This window comes from Fundulus heteroclitus, chromosome 16 (genome assembly GCF_011125445.2).
Source record: "Fundulus heteroclitus isolate FHET01 chromosome 16, MU-UCD_Fhet_4.1, whole genome shotgun sequence".
Lineage (NCBI taxonomy): Eukaryota > Metazoa > Chordata > Actinopteri > Cyprinodontiformes > Fundulidae > Fundulus > Fundulus heteroclitus.
In genome coordinates, this window is record NC_046376.1 from 26336150 (window position 1) to 26352182 (window position 16033).

The 16033-nt window shown below is 39.7% G+C and overlaps 1 protein-coding gene across 1 annotated transcript in view; it reads left to right on the forward strand.

Annotated features, from left to right (window-relative positions):
* The window catches only part of arhgdig (Rho GDP dissociation inhibitor (GDI) gamma), a 27991-nt gene extending 15485 nt beyond the window's left edge, over window positions 1-12506 (forward strand). The window contains exons 4-6 of the mRNA XM_012873094.3: window positions 4196-4272; window positions 8185-8248; window positions 8353-12506. Of these exons, the coding sequence (XP_012728548.2) occupies window positions 4196-4272; window positions 8185-8248; window positions 8353-8549 (338 nt within the window). The 3' untranslated portion in view covers window positions 8550-12506. The remainder of the gene's footprint in view (window positions 1-4195; window positions 4273-8184; window positions 8249-8352) is intronic.
* The last annotated feature ends 3527 nt before the right edge of the window (window positions 12507-16033 follow it).

Below are 16033 nucleotides of genomic sequence, written 5' to 3' on the forward strand. Positions count from 1 at the left end.
ACAGCGCCTGGCAGGGAAGCCAAACGTGTCTCCATGTTTCACTTCCTGTCGTCAACAAAGTTGAGGAATTCTGTAATTAGCATCTGAGCACAGTTGGTGTCTGTACCCAAGTTAGCAAAAGGTTGTTTGGGGGTCATTTCTTCCAGAATACAAACTGTTGAAATCAGCCTGCATTTCCTCAGAGATTTCGCAGTCAGAGCCTCACATGTACATTTAGAACACCCGGCTGCCGTCGGGAAAGGTCAGCCGGTTGCTAGGCAATACAAAACGCTGAGATTTTTATTTTATTTTTTCTCCACCATCCAAAGCGCGGAGCGATAGGCTACAGCATGTTTCGATACGTGATGGAAAATCTGTACCATATGGAGAGAGCACACAGTTCGGGCCAGACTTTTCTACAGCCCCAAGACCTCAATTAGGTCAGATAGAGGATGTGGCAGGTGGATGGAAAAATCATTTGAGTAATCGCCAGCAGAGAGGCTGTAGTTTCAGATGAGATTTTTCTAGTCTGCCTGGATCATTGGGATCATCAGTCTTATGAGAGCTGAGGGAGCCGTCATTGCAAAATACAGCCCTGTGTTTGGTACACTAACACACATTTCCCTGCAGACTGTGAATGCAACATTTGAAAAGCTTTAAAATCTGTAATTGTTGACCCAATAAGTCATGAAGTGACTTTATTTAAATTATTTTGTTTGGTGTTAAGCAAAGAAATAAAATAATCCAATGGGTTTAAAAGCAGGACTGAGAAATTCTTCTCTTTGAGTTGATATGTTCAAGATGGAGCAGATCCCTTCAGTATTTGGTGAACAGGTAACAAGGCAGAGCTTTTGTGAAAAGTTCACAAACGCTTCTCAAATGATGCACCAATGACTTGATCATAATGTCACTTAATCTCATGCTGAGTTATGCAGAAGCTCTATCTGTACTAATGAAGATTGACCCAGCACAACATACCAAATTCTTTTATAGGTGGCATAGCAGGAGACGTGACCTCTTTTTCTGATCAATCCAAATAAAAATTGTTTTGCCACTTTCACCCTGAGATATTCAGCTGTTAAACGAGCATTAAAACAAACAACCTTTATCACTTTAATCATGCACACTACAAATTCTACTACATATTGTGAGCAATGCACAATTTACAGACAGAGCCTCTCTTCCATTTTGAATGCATTATTTATTGCATCATCTTTAACCACTCAGGTGATTTTCTGGGTAGTGATATGTGCCAGATCAAAGCTAAACACATCAAGCTAAGGCAGGATAAAGGAGAAGAAGGAGAGCTAAGAGAGCAGCTCTCAGGTACGTAATGATTGCATGTCTGCAGTCTCTGAACGACCGTGTTATCAGAACGACAGCCTGCCGGGCTGTCCTCTCAGCAGTCAGGAAGGATCCGTTGACTGTTTTCTCATGCAAGGCAAATATCCGTATGTCAGGAAGCATGATTAGGCAAGCAATGAGTGAATCACTGCCTTTGTTTCATGGAGCAGTGTGATGGATGGCGAGGCCCCTGTTTAATGGTGCAGGCTACCTCAGATCTGAGGGAAATGTCTCGGTAGGGAAAATGCGAGACGCGCTCCTCAGCCGGCCAGGTTCAGGTCAGCCGAGCCAGGCGAGCTTCGACCAAACAGCACGTTAAAACACCATGCCGGCTACGTGTCGCATCGATATGGTGTCGTCTCCGCTCTAATTAAACACATACTTTGCTCAGTGTTGCATTGACGGTTAATTGGACGAGCGCGTACTTGTTTACACGCGCTGCAGCGTAGTTGTACATCAGAGGTGTGAGCAGTCAGACGGTGCTGGATTTCGTATGGAACAGACTTTCCATTGGAGTCTGAATGCATTAGAGATCTTATCAGAGCAGACAGCTCAGGTGGCATTGTGGACGATGTTGCTGTTGCTTTACAGACACAGACGAGGCGGAGAGGTGCTGGACCAATTTAAATTCATTAAATCATGGAGGGCCACTTTGTAAACCTGAGGTTAAAGGGATTTTGAGGTGCGTTTAGGACCATTATCCTGTCCAAGAGTGTGCCCTCTTCGCGTATCACAGTAGTGTGAAAAAGTATTTGCCTCATTCTAGATTTCCTCTGGCTTCTGCTTCTCTGTCGCGTTGAAATTTCTCAGATTATCAAACAGCTGGGCCTGCTGCACTGTTTGAGTCGGTATCCTTGACTGTGCTTTAGCGTTGCGGTCCCCTGGGATCTAACAGTGACTTTGTTGGGTTCTTGTGCTGCGGGGACCGTTTTGCTGAGTGAGCAAATTGATGCACATCGATGCATCCCGACGCTCTTGACACCGAGCAGAAAAATGTCAGTTTTCCTGTTCATCAGGTCAAAAAAATGCAACTTTGTTTTTTTTTTTTATATGATGTTAGAATTTTTTTTAATAATTCATTTAGATTGTAATTCTAAGTGTCACTTTTAAGTCTGGGCTCACTTAGGCCTGTCTGTCCAACTGATGTACTATACATGTCTGATTTACAGCGTGTTTTTGGATCAGATGCGTTCATTCGAATGAAAGAGCACAGATTTAGCTGCAAAAATTTGTAAATACTTTGGTTTTGGAGTATGCAGGTAGTAATTTTATTCATGGATGCTGGATGGCCCGAGGTGGTGTCAGTTGGGATGTCTGCTCTCTGCCCTGACTGAAAAGCCTGCCGCTTGATGGATAGCCTGGGTTCATGCTGCAAACACTCGGCTGTTCTTTGAATTCTTAGCTGTCTCATCTGCGGGCTTTGTGTGGCAAACTGTTTTTTGCTGATGTTAAGAAAATATTCAATGCGGACCTTGATCTTGATCTTCGTTGTTTTTTTTATTTTATTTTGTGGCCTTCAAAATGTTCTTTTTCCCATGCTGGAGACTAATTTTTTGAAATTCTGCATCATGTTTTATACTAAATGAAATCAGAATGCCTTTGGTATTTAACTTGGTTTAAAAAAGATGAGGATTTTCTTCCTTGTGTAGTTCTGGCTTCTTCTTTCTTTTTTTGCCATCTATGCATATTTTGTAAAGCATTGGTTTCAAATGCAAAAGCCATCTTTATTCGGCGTCTGCACCAGAGAATATTAAGTAGACGGTGTATGGGTGCAGTCTTAAGGAAAGCAGGTAGACGGCTTCCCCGACTGACCTATTTTCCCCCATCCAACGTTACCAACGTTGTCTGTCTCCTGAGGCTAAAGAGACTGGATGAGATGAATCAGAAAATGAGGGAGGGGGGAGTTAGATCCAGGTTTGTGGTTCTCAGAGGGGTACGGGTGAAACTAAATGAAGCTGCAGCAGAGATGGTGAAGCGATTAAAGTCCAGATCATCAGGAAGTCTGCCAATTAGATTGATAGAGTGATTTCTGATGGACTCCTTTACAGCTTTACTTGCACTTATGATCGTTTACATTAAAATGAACTTGACCAGTCATTTTGTTACTGGCTGAAAGACAGTGAAGACAAGCTTTGTTATTTTTGTGGCTAATTCCGCAAATTATTTAATCTACATCTGATTAACCAGCAGAATAAAGTAATCCTAAACTGTCCCCATAAAGGCTGAAGCTGCAAAGTTCATGAAACACGACATTTAAGCAACTGCTAACCACTTTGGGCCACGCCTGTTCAATGAGAGTCTAAATGTACGTAAAAATAAGATGTATATTCATGCTTTGGATGTGGAGACCACAGTCATCCCGTATGGTGCAGTTCCTAGAGAGTTGCCATCATCCACCCTCTCTTTCTTCTTCCTCTCATCACATCCCTGCTCTTCTTCTATCCCTTCATTTCTTTATCTCTCCTTTATCTCTTCCTCCTCTCTTTCCTTTGTCTCTGTCCATTAGGAAGCACTCCGGACCCATGGCTGGCTTTAAATTGAGATATAAAGTGATTAGATGGTGGATGCATTTCTGATTGTGGTGTGTGTGTGTTTTTTTTCAGTGGTCCATCATGCTTTTTTTTTACAGCGTCGGTATAAACTTATTAAACCTGCCCGCACACAGAGAAAGCTCGACTGAAATCTGTCAGCCACAGGATGAATGGAAAAGGAATCACTTACTTGCATGTTTTAGTTTTTTTTTTTTTTTTTTTTAGATTTTGTTAAAAAGAGATGAGGAAAAATCCATTAAAAAAAGTAGTTTGCATGAAGTGTCATCTTGTATTTCACAATGCTGTATGTTGGCTGTAATCTGTGCTGGGTCTGTGTGCAGGGGACCTGAGCGCTCTGAAGGAGACCAGCTTCACCTTACAGGAAGGAGCCAAATACAGGCTGAAGGTTTACTTCAAGGTCAGACGGATTCATGAATTGGTGTAAAAATTTCTAGGGATGAAAACGGAGACATTTTCAGATGTGTCTGTGTACAGATGAAATAAAAAGAGGACATCAAGAGTTTGTAATTGGTGATATAAAGATTTAAATACACAATATCACAGTATGAAATAGGATTTTTATTTTGGTTGAGTTGCATTAATCTTCGTCAGTGGCGGCTGGCCAGTAGGGGGCGCTCGGGCGCCGCCCCCTTTAAATCGTTTAGATAATAAATGATTTCTGAACTGCAAAGTACTTAGAAATGTATTTATTCATACTGTGTCCAATAGACATGTTAGAATTTATTAAAATAGTAAATACATAATTCTATTTAATTGCTCACATTGTGCACACTTCCTATGTGCAGGGCGCCGGTCTAATGGGAGTGAATGTAGCCGCGTCAACTTTGGCAAGCACGTGATCTGAGGCTGACTTTTAATTGGTTATCTAGGCTTTTGCTTACCTGACTCCGCCAGATAGATTTGCTCCGCATATCCATCTGGAAACCTTCCGTTGAAGTAACTTTGGGAAGGGCCGAAAATACTGGTTAGCTGATTGGCCTATGTTGGTGATAGACGGGCCAAATGAACCAATCAGATTCGTCGTCACTCTGTTACGAGCGACGACAAAAACACAACCACAAGCCAAGCTACTCTTGCTGCTGCAGGTAAAGGCTCGTTAGCTCAGCAAATAAATACTCTGTAATTCCGATAAAACTTGCTCGATAGCCACGCTAACGCTAGTTTCATCGGCTGAAGCCGCCATGTTCTTTAGACTGAACTGACGCGCTTCCCGTTGCGTCACACCTCAACCCGCCTCAAAGCCAACGCTGATTGGACGTTCGTTTGGTGAACGGCTCCAAATTTTCTTCAACGGAGAGTAGCCAGACTGATCTGCGAGTGAAACCTTGAAATCTCGCGAGATCAGGATGGTCTCACGAGGCTAGGCTTTTGCATAGGGGCGCACTGCTCTGCGTCCCGGACGCACATATTCTGTTGCGTCATTACTGGTAGAGTGTCAGTACTGGCTAATTTTTTTAAAAACATTGTGTGATTGGACAATCCCCGATTCGACTCAGCTCAGCTGCAGTTCGTTAGGTTGATTCACGGTTATGCTTGCAAAGTTGAGTAGTTTTAAAATGAGAGAAAATTCTGTTTTGTCTTTACAAAAAAATGCTTTTACAAAGCGTTCACTTGAAGAAAAAAAACAGGATAAAGGAGCTTGGACCGGATCGTCTTAATTTACAAATTCAGCAGCAGGCAAGTGATCTCTCCACTCCATGGTTGGACAAAGCAGTGTAGCTAGTAGTCAGCCAGTGAAGAAGCGTTGGACACTCAGTGTAGAAGACCATGAAAGGATTGCTGCAGAGGTGAGTTGTTGTGGAAAATCACTGTTACACTGGTTTATTGTAATGTTATTTAATATATTAGGAAGATGTGCTTTGTAGTTAGAAATACCTTTAGTTGTGTCTATGCTGTGTAGGTATGTTGATATAATGTTTGTCAGCAAGATATTTTATTATTTAAGTTGTACTGAAGTTTATGGGTAATGGGGAATAAAACATTTGGTTACTGAATTTTGTATAATCTTGTCCCACAAAAATGCTGTAACACATTTCATAACACAGCCTTAAAAAATGGCAGCAAATGTTATTAAAATCAGGAAAACAATCTAGAAGAAGTCTTTTCAGAAACTGTCACGCTCTTGAAGATCCTCATCACCACACCCATGACCACGGCAGAAGCTGAAAGGTGCTTTTCAACTCTGAAAAGGAATCAAGACTTTTCTGAGAAACTCAATGACTCAGGACAGGCTGAATGCATTGGCCATGTTGTCAATGGAGAAAAGACTAGTCACAGAGATGACTGACTTTAACAATTAAGAATATAATTGAGAAATTTGCTGGGCAGAAGGAAAGGAGGGCAAAATTCATGTTCAAATAGTGCTATTTTTTAAGATTTGCTTTGTTTGTTTTTCATTTGTTTGTTTGTGTGCGCCCCCCTCAGTTTTTTTAGCACCAGCCGCCACTGATCTTTGTCTGTAAATTACCTGAAATGTAATGTCTCCTCCTGTAGTTCCTGTTTTAATGTGCGGCATCTTGCATTCTACTTGAAGTGTCCTAATTTGTATTTTGATCCACTTCTGATCCAGAATTAGTTTTGGGTCTTGCGATAACAAAACTTTAAAGGGAGCCGACAAACTTCTTTAACAAATACACTTCTGAAATGTCTCCTTTTATTCCCACAATCGTAAATTTACCATTTTGTTTCCTAACATGGCAAAGGTTAAAGCCTATTTTCTAGTCTCTGTATGTACTGTGCAAGCATAAAGCCTACATACACTCACTGTGGCCATTAATGTCATCCCAGTTTTGCATTGTTACAGATTTAGATTTTTCATTTTTCACAGTTGACTAAAAATAAAATAGGCCAGTTCAATGATTTTCACTTCATGAAACCTGTGGCGTGTGAGGAAAGACCAATATGAGGAAATATGGAAGTAACATCTCAAGACATCAGCTGAAAAGTTATAACTCAGACAAAAGGGAGTCTTTTAAATAGGCAGTGAAACTAAGCAGTTATCAAGTGACTTAAGTACAACAAAATCAAGGTTTTGAATTGACCGTCCCAACGCCTTGATCTAAGTCGGATGTAAAACTAGTGATAAAAGCTGAAAAGGTGTCTGGGAGCAAGGTGACCTACAATCCTGACTCTGTTGCACTGGTTTTGTCAGGAGGAACGGGCCAAGATATGTGGGAGGATACACTTAGCGCTTGACCCTATTTATACAATTTATGGGGCAATTCTGCCTAATATGGAGAGAATAGATGTAAACTACTAATTTTCCAAAAAAAAAAGAAAAAAATCCTTTATTCTGGTATTTAGCTGTTGGAACTAATTATGTTAATCCCAAATCAGAAAACGTTTTATGTTACTGTCAGATGGTGAGAAAGAAAAGGTGGCGTGCTTTTTCAATCTCTGGTTTCGGCTGTATCGCTGAAGCGGTATTCAAATTCAACGAGCATCCCTACAGTACCTCTCTCCACTGCTACATTCATTGTGATACGATGTAACAAATATCAACAAATTACTGATAATTTATTGATTTTATTGATGTTTGTTGTCTGCCTGCTGTCTGTTGTACACAGAGCTCTGTTCTGGTCAGATTGCAGTAAGGTCAGGATTGACTGGACTTTAACTTAACCAGTTCTAACATCTTGATATAGTTTTTCTTTTGTTTTCTTTTATATATATATATATATATATATATATATAACAGTGGTAAAAATCTTCCCCTTTTTATTTTCGATGCCTTGCAGAAGTATAAATGTCTCCTCGTTCCCTGTTTTTAAAATGTGTCACATTACACCCACAAACTTAATGTATGGGGTTTTGTGTGATGAACTGATGCAAACCAAGTAAATTGTAAAGTTGAAGGAAAAGCTTGCAAGGGTTTCAAAATAAAAATCTGAAAAGTGTGCTGTACGTTTGCAGAATCCCTTTTTCACTGCAGTTACAGCTGTAAGTTGTTTTTCTCTTTCTCCAGTGGAGGTCTCTGCTTTGAAACTCTCCACAGAAATCCTCTTAAGTAGCAATTACGTCAAAAGAGAAAAGACTTTGGCTGTAAAGATATAAACCATGGTTTATGCGTGTGTGCTGGGAGCATTGTGGCAGTACCAGGCAATCGCTTAAAAGCTGCTCAAAGAAAAACTGTGCTGTGGGGACCCCTGCTGGACAAATGCAGACATAGCCTTTGACAAACTGGATGTTCTGAATTGTACAAAACCTTTCTTTGGTGCCAGTTTGCAGTGGGAGAAAATCTATGTCAAAAAAGAAAGAAATAACAAGGATGTTTTACTAACAAAGAACATATAAACCTGTTTTTTTGCAGGTGAACAGAGATATTGTGTCTGGCTTGAAGTACCGTCAAGTGACTTACAAGAAAGGAGTAAGAAGTAGGTTCAGTTTGGTTCGGCGATACAGCCAATGAATTTAGATTATTATTAATCTTTTACTCTTTACCTTGATAGTTAATATACATTTTGTGTTTGCCCCGCAGAGAACACAGTCGTGTGCATGATGGGAAGCTACGGGCCACGCCCAGAGGAGCAGGAGTTCCTGTGTCCAGCTGAAGAGGTGCCTCAGGGCATGATTTCCCGAGGCCAACATGTCGTCAAATCCTGCTTCACCGATGACGACAAGAACGTCTACCTATCTTGGGAATGGATCCTCAACATCAGCAAGGATGGAAATTAACAGGGAGTGTGAGGAAACTGATGGCGAATTCTTTCCCCTTCTTCCATTGCTGCCCTTTTTTCTGATCCCACCACTCCTGTCACCTTCGTCCTCGCTATAACTGCGCTCAACGAGACAGGATCCTCTGTTTACAGTTCTCTTTTCTGGGTTATGTGCATCAATCCTAATGTTGTCTATTCCTTTTGTTACCAGAGTTTTGCTCCCTTCTGCCTTACATTGTCATGTGGCCTATCACAGTTTGGTCAGTTTTAAGCACAGAATTGAAACACGGCAGAAGGATATTTACGGTGGAATGGCGTAAAACTATGAATACTGCGGCAGACCTGCAAGATCTATTCCATATGATTTACAGAAAAAAAAAATATTTTCAAGAAAGAATGTGCAAAACACTGGCAGAAAGGCTAACACGCTGTTTAAAATAGGAGCGATGACCTAAATAAATCCTCTCAGACAGCAAGGAGGAGCTCTGGACTATAATGAGCGTCCTGAAAACCTAGCTTCAGATGCTGGGTCACAGCTCATGGAGACAGGATGGTTTTATGTTTTGTTAGAATGCAGAAGAGGCCGTACTCTAAACATATAATTTCACGTAATTTTTCTATTCAGTAAAATTTACACATCGAAAAATGCCAGTATCCCAGGCGCCAAACCCCAACGAGTGCACAAAATGAATGCAGGAAAATAAGTGCTCCTTACAACTGGTGATCGCTTTGTGAGTCGTTGACCCGTTTCCAATTTAGATGCATTCTCCCACAGCAAAGAAAAAGAGTACAGTGATACGTTATGTGATCACATTTTGTTCCTGTCTTTTAACTAGTGTACATAGTGTCTTTTCAATAGGGTTTAATTGGTGTGTTAAGGGTCAAGCTCAGAAGACAAAACTTTTTATTATTTTGTTTGACTTAATGTTTTTCCTGTGATGTAAAATAATGATGTCCGGATCTTTTTAAGAAAATAAATAGGTCAAAACTCAAGTAAAAGTTTACTTCTGTAGCACACTTAAAAGTAATCTCTTTTGATCAATGTGCTGCAGAAGTTCTGAAGCACCGACAACAAAAGTTAAGCACCTAGAAGAAGTGGTCTAATTTGGATATAATACTGTTAAAAAAAAAAGAATTAAAAAGGGATTTACTGCACATCTTTCAAGACTCAAAATCACAAAGTACTGTGCAAATGAAAATTAAAAACCAATGGGTGAAGATTAGATTACAATATTCCAGTCTCAAAGAAACTCTGCTATGGCCGCAGGTCTCCGTGCCCATGGCCAGTCAGAGCTTTTTGTGTCATTCTTCAACCAATCAGATAAATACATTATTTCTGTCAATCAAAGTCACACCTCTGACAGCTCAGAAGTGCTGGCACAAATGTCACTCAAACCTTTGAATGCAAACGGAAAAGTCAGACAACAGCAAAAAGACTGGAGAGAATGGCAGCGGTGACAGAACATTCGGTCGTTTGTTTCCAAAATAACAATTTCACCAAGCTTTTGCTGGACTACTAAAGCATATAATGGAATTCGGACCAGACTTAAGGGATTAATGTTCAACCTTGAGTGACCCTGATAAAACCGCAATAAAGTACATGGAGGTTTGTGGTTGTAATGTTGCAGAATATGGGAAGGATCAGAAGTATCAGAAGGTTTTCATAGTCCATGTACCAAGCATTACAGAACCTCATGGCTTCTGCTCCTATCCTACAAATGCAGGTATGAGACTATTTCCAACTCCCCGTGTCATCTAACGCTGGACTTCAGCTGGACTGCAGGTTTACCATCCCACACGTATGCTGCCATTAACACCAGAGCAGAGTCAGCTGTGGTTTAATGCGGTTTAGTGACTTTTCACTTGTAGTTTTATAACTTTCCCACCTCTGGGTTCTAAACTTTTGTTGTCTTGAGAATAGGAGTAAAATGTGGTTGGGTTATTTTACTCTAACCAAAATGCTGATTTGCTTTTTAAAGGGCAAATATCATCATATGTTACAACCAGAAAACCTTAAAATTTGTACATTTTTAATCGACCTCAACTGGCCTTCCAACGGTTTTTCAAAGTAAATAATCTTAAAATCATCCTTTATAATAGAAAAGAGGACACATTTCATGCCAGGGTAACAACAGACAGCCCTAGCAGGGAGTCAGCAGCCAGACCGTTGAGGCAATCGCAGGTGTTGTTTGTATCCGAAAATGTTATGTTACCATGATTTTTACATTTTATGTTTCATCTGTCAGTGTAAAATCTCTTCTGATATTAGCAGGTTACCTTAAGCAAAGGACCATTCTCTTCAGCAATCCATCTGTATGTTCACAACAAGAAATAGCTTCTTCGTCACTCATTAAGTACAGCGTTTTTTACAGCAGCTGCAATCTGATTATTTCAGTATTTTAACTTCCCTTTCATCCACCAGATGTGAAGCCTTTGCTTGAGGATATTTTTTTTAGGTCTAAACAGCTTTTTGTTGAAACTGAACTAATTGCAGATGGATTCATAGTGTGTTTTTCGACATTACTACATTACTGTAGTGCAAACAAACCCTCATGAGTAACAAACTCATTTTGTGGAGAACAATGAGACTCTCCCTATAACTGCATGGCTCAGTGACACAAAGTACATTGTTTTGTGACACGCTTGTTGTTTGTGACAAAGGACTGTGCGTGTCAAAGTGACAGTGCAAGCCACAAGAAAAGCAAAACTTACATCTGCATGCTGCAAAACTTTTATGTTTCCAATTTGAGTTTTTGTCACAAGAAGTCCTTAACCACTGTGTTGAATTTCAGGCAAACTCAGCTTGTGACAGAGTGCTTTTAAATCCCTCCATAGGGGTCCGGTTTGGTAAGTCTCAAAGGTGCTTGCAACCAGACAACAGTGTCTCCCGACCTCCTCCTCCTTCCCTGATAAATTGCCCTGTAGATCTTCAGTTTCTGAAATGAATTTGAGCTGGAGTCTTTCCCCGTCGCTGCTCTTATTTTAGGAGGAGACTGTGTTTTTAAATGATGGCAGCGGTTGGCGTCCCAGACACATTGTTCTAATCCTTTAACAATTTCCGGCTGTGTTCTTGGCTGCCTTGTGCTCGCGTTGTTCCATTCACACATTTCTCCAGTTCAGCCGTGCAAAGGAATATAATTAGCTACGAGCTACGAGTCTGAACACAGTAGACGAAAGAAAAGTTGTATAAATGATGATATATGCCTTTTAACTGCTGTTTCTAATGTTTGGTCTTCTTACCGCAGATTGAGAAGATGAATACTTTCTTTATGAAATGATCTTTGAGTTGTTTTCATTTCAATGTGTTTCCTTTTTCTGGCACTGTTTTTAAAGAGCACACGAGTGAAAACCCGTACCTGAACTGTGTATACTGTAGAAAGAGATGCATGTAGGTCCTTTGATGCTATTTACACAGGCAAAAAAATATGAACCAAATCCTCTTTCTCCGGTAGATTTCATGGGCGTGAGATGTAAATAAAGCTTTGCTTTGAGGCTATGAGATGTTTGGAGTCCAGAGTATTCCAGAGGGATCCATTGATGTCTCAGAAAATGCTAAATAACTCTACCGTGCTGTGTTTGAGTATGCTGTTGTCATTGTAGGTGGACATATTTGAACTTGCTGATTAATGAAGCTCCATTTGAGTGAACTGTTGTGGTCAAAGACTAACTGTAAATGTTGGCTTGTTGGGTTTTGCATGATTTAGCGAGATTCCTTTTTTTTTTTAAATAATTCTCCTAAACAACTTATTGTCACCCAAAAATTGTGAAAAACCTTCGGAACATTTATTGTGATGTCAGCACCTGCTACATGGGACAGGTACACTGTTGTGGGGACAAGATTAGGCCGAAAGGCACAGAAACCTGGAAACTCTGTATTTCTTGCCTCCTGCAGTTAACAGCAAAGTGCTGCATCTTCAAATATTGCTGTCAAATTCTAGTATGATGTATTGTTTAATAAAGGTAATTTCAAAAAGCCGCTAAGATGTCTTCTTTGAAAAGGTTCTGCTGTTGAACCAAGTGAAGAAGGGGTACAATGACATGGTCATAATTTATAAAGACATTTAAAGGAGACATACCATGCAAAATCCATATATTTAGCCCTTAAATACATTTTGTTGTGTGCTTTGATTCTCTACAAGTGCAGAAAGGTTTACTGTCGTCTAACCATGTGCTGCATAAATAACCTTAAATTCTGTTATGGACACATTTTTCAAGCAGTTCATTTTTCTCTATTCTTTATTACGTTTTATGAACAATAATGTCACAGCATTTACTGCAGAGCTGAGTCATGGACTTCAGGCTAACCAGTTTAGCGAATCCCTCATTTTATTTATTTATTGCCATGACTACATTGTCCAAGCTGAAAGATACCAGAGCTACAAGTGGATAAGAGAAAATGTTTGGTTGTTGGGTGTATGAACCCACACAATTCATTCACACCGCCCTCCAGAATACTACAAAAATGGCCAAACGGAGTGGAATGGAACAATAATGAGGAATTCAGACTAAAGCATTCCACTTCCACTTTATGCAGAGCACAAGTGAATGATTTAAATGTGAAAATGAAGAACTAAAAATCATAAAATGTCCACTTTAATTGAAAATCAACCTCTAACTATCCATCCATCCATCCATCCATCCATCCATCCATTATACAACACGTCTAGCTCTTGTGGGGTCGCGAGGGGTGCTGGTGCCTATCTCAGCTGTCAATGGGCGAGAGGCGGGGTACACCCTGGACAGGTCGCCAGTCTATCACAGGGACCTCTAATTATCCTTTGGTGAAATAAATTTTTCTAAAACATGATTGCTGTTGAAGTTAAGATTCTTGCCTGCACACTTAACCCCAAGGAACATCAACATGTGACAGGGGGAAAACAGAATCAAACCCGCAACCTTTCAATTGCAGGACAACAACGCCGCCCATTGACTCACAGTCGTCCATGGATGGATCATTGGGGGTCCAACTACTGAGGCTCAGTTGCAGTCTATTTTTTTTCCATTTTTACATGCTTGTCTTGATAAAACTGGAGCATAAACTAGAAAAAAAATGTAGACTTCCGATGGACTTACAGCGCATGCACAATCACTCAAAAAACAAAACTCACTGCTGTTCTACCAATTTGCACTTGTGGTAAACTCAAGATATTTTGGCATACAGTATACATTTAAATGGTTGAAAACTTTGATGTGTAGCCTACCTGGATGATAGGACAGACCACCTTCACCACCAGCACCCCCAACTTCAACCCCACCATTTACTTTGTTCGACACCCCAGAGTCTTAGTCTACATGGCCTGGAAATGTACATACCAAGTCAAGGTATAAGGCTGAAAACAAGTTGCCACGTTTCTGAAATCTCAACATGAAAAGAAGGAAACCAATGGGGCAAATCTAAGTAACAGATATCAGGATAAAACTCAGATCCATATTTTGTACAACACGGCAGGGAACCCTACATGTTTAATTTGCAAAATCAACTGAGAGGATGTGGGTTTCCTGGCTGGCTTATTGAAGGGTCGAGTCCACAAATATTACGTTATCATAAAAGTTGACAATATTAAATTAAAAAAAGTATTTACAGATATTTCTTAATCTCTGCAAACAAACACACTAAATGTAGAGAAAAAATAGTGGAGACTTGATATTTAAATGTTGATCCTGATGAAACAAGTAGAGAGGGGGTATAATGACATGGTCATAATTTATGAACACATTACACATAACGTAAAATCCACTTATTTAACCCTTAGATACATTGTGTAGCAGTCTCTACACATGCAGGAAAGTTGAATGTAGTCTGCAAGTGCTGCATCAATCCTTTTTTTCTATGTGGGTCATATTTTTCAAGCTGTTCAGTTTTCTCTATTACATTTTTTTCTCAACAATAACGTCACAATATTTGCTGCAGAGCTCGTTCTCTATACAGCCCTGAGCATAATACGCCAGTCTTCAGTTTATCAAGTATTTGACGCTGCACCCTGTCACGCTTAAATACTGTCTCCAAAATAAAATAAAAGGGATTTTTACATTCATTTACATTTTATTAAACCAATGTCAACAGCTAAGTAGTTAAGAATGGCTTTGCTGGAAATTGCTTACATTTATTCATGATAACGTGCTGTAGTGGAGACATGTACGGCCAACTTGGGTCTGCCCTTTTGAACATAAAACATTTAAATAGAACATTTTTACATCTAAAATGATGGTTTGTCGGGTGCATGCTCCGATGGTGCAGGGGTAGTGAGCACAACCCATTTATGGAGGCATTAGTTCTCAACGCGACTGACCAGCGTTTGATTCTGAGGTCCTTTACCGCATGTAATCCCCCCTCTCTCAAACCCTGTCTGTTTCCTGTCAGCCTACTTTGAGAAAAGCCCAGAATAGTATCTATCTATCTATCTATCTATCTATCTATCTATCTATCTATCTATCTATCTATCTATCTATCTATCTATCTATCTATCTATCTATCTATCTATCTATCTATCTATCTATCTATCTATCTATCTATCTATCTATCTATCTATCTATCTATCTATCTATCTATCTATCTATCATACACATACACACACATTTATGTGTGTGAAATGATACTTTGGCTTAATGATCTCAGATAGTCAAGACGTGACTTTATATAATACTGGATATTTAATTTGTTGCACCACATAGCCTACCTTAAAGACCTCTACTTATTCAGATGTCTAGTTATCTAGTAATTTGAGCACATCAGCATAAAAAGTCAACCAGCTTTGTTTCTTTTCCTTTTTTATTCTCCTTGTGAAATCAACAAATGAACACATGATGAAGAGAGGGACAAAAAGGGTCAATTAAAAAATACTGTGGAGGAGCAAATAGCATACATGGACATACAAAAAAATACATTAGATTAATGGGAAGAAAAATATCATAAAAATAGGAAACCTGTTAAGGGGGAATTGTAATTGAATAAAAACCAAAAGCTGCAGCAACTTGATGCGCCCAGGCATAAGCTGAAACACTTAAGGACATTGTTGACGCATTTAAAGACTTCAGTCCTCTTTTGTTCACGCACAGTTAACCTGTGGCACCAAAATAAAAACTTTTGCTTTTCCTGTAGGACATACCACACATTTTCTCATATGTGTCGTTTAAGTAATGCTACAGTGTGCAGTGAGTTTACAATGGATCCACTGGAAGCAAAGATTAAAGGAAGCACATATTTTCTGGTCCGATGCTGCCACGTCGTTCATATATATATTTTTTGTGTTTCTTTAGAAAAATTTACATTTTATGCTGTCTGATGGGGATCCTCTGTTTCATGTTATGCAAAAAGATTGGAAGCAGCAAAATGTACCCAAAGCAAGGAGAGGCTTTGATCTTCTGTTTACATGTGAAACAATGAAAGCCTCCTCACTGATCACACAGGGTCATGGATTGAAATAGGCCTGCTGCCTTTTTATTTAATAAAACGTTGCCTTTATTTACCCAATAATAATAATTAATAAGGTTTAAAAAAGATCC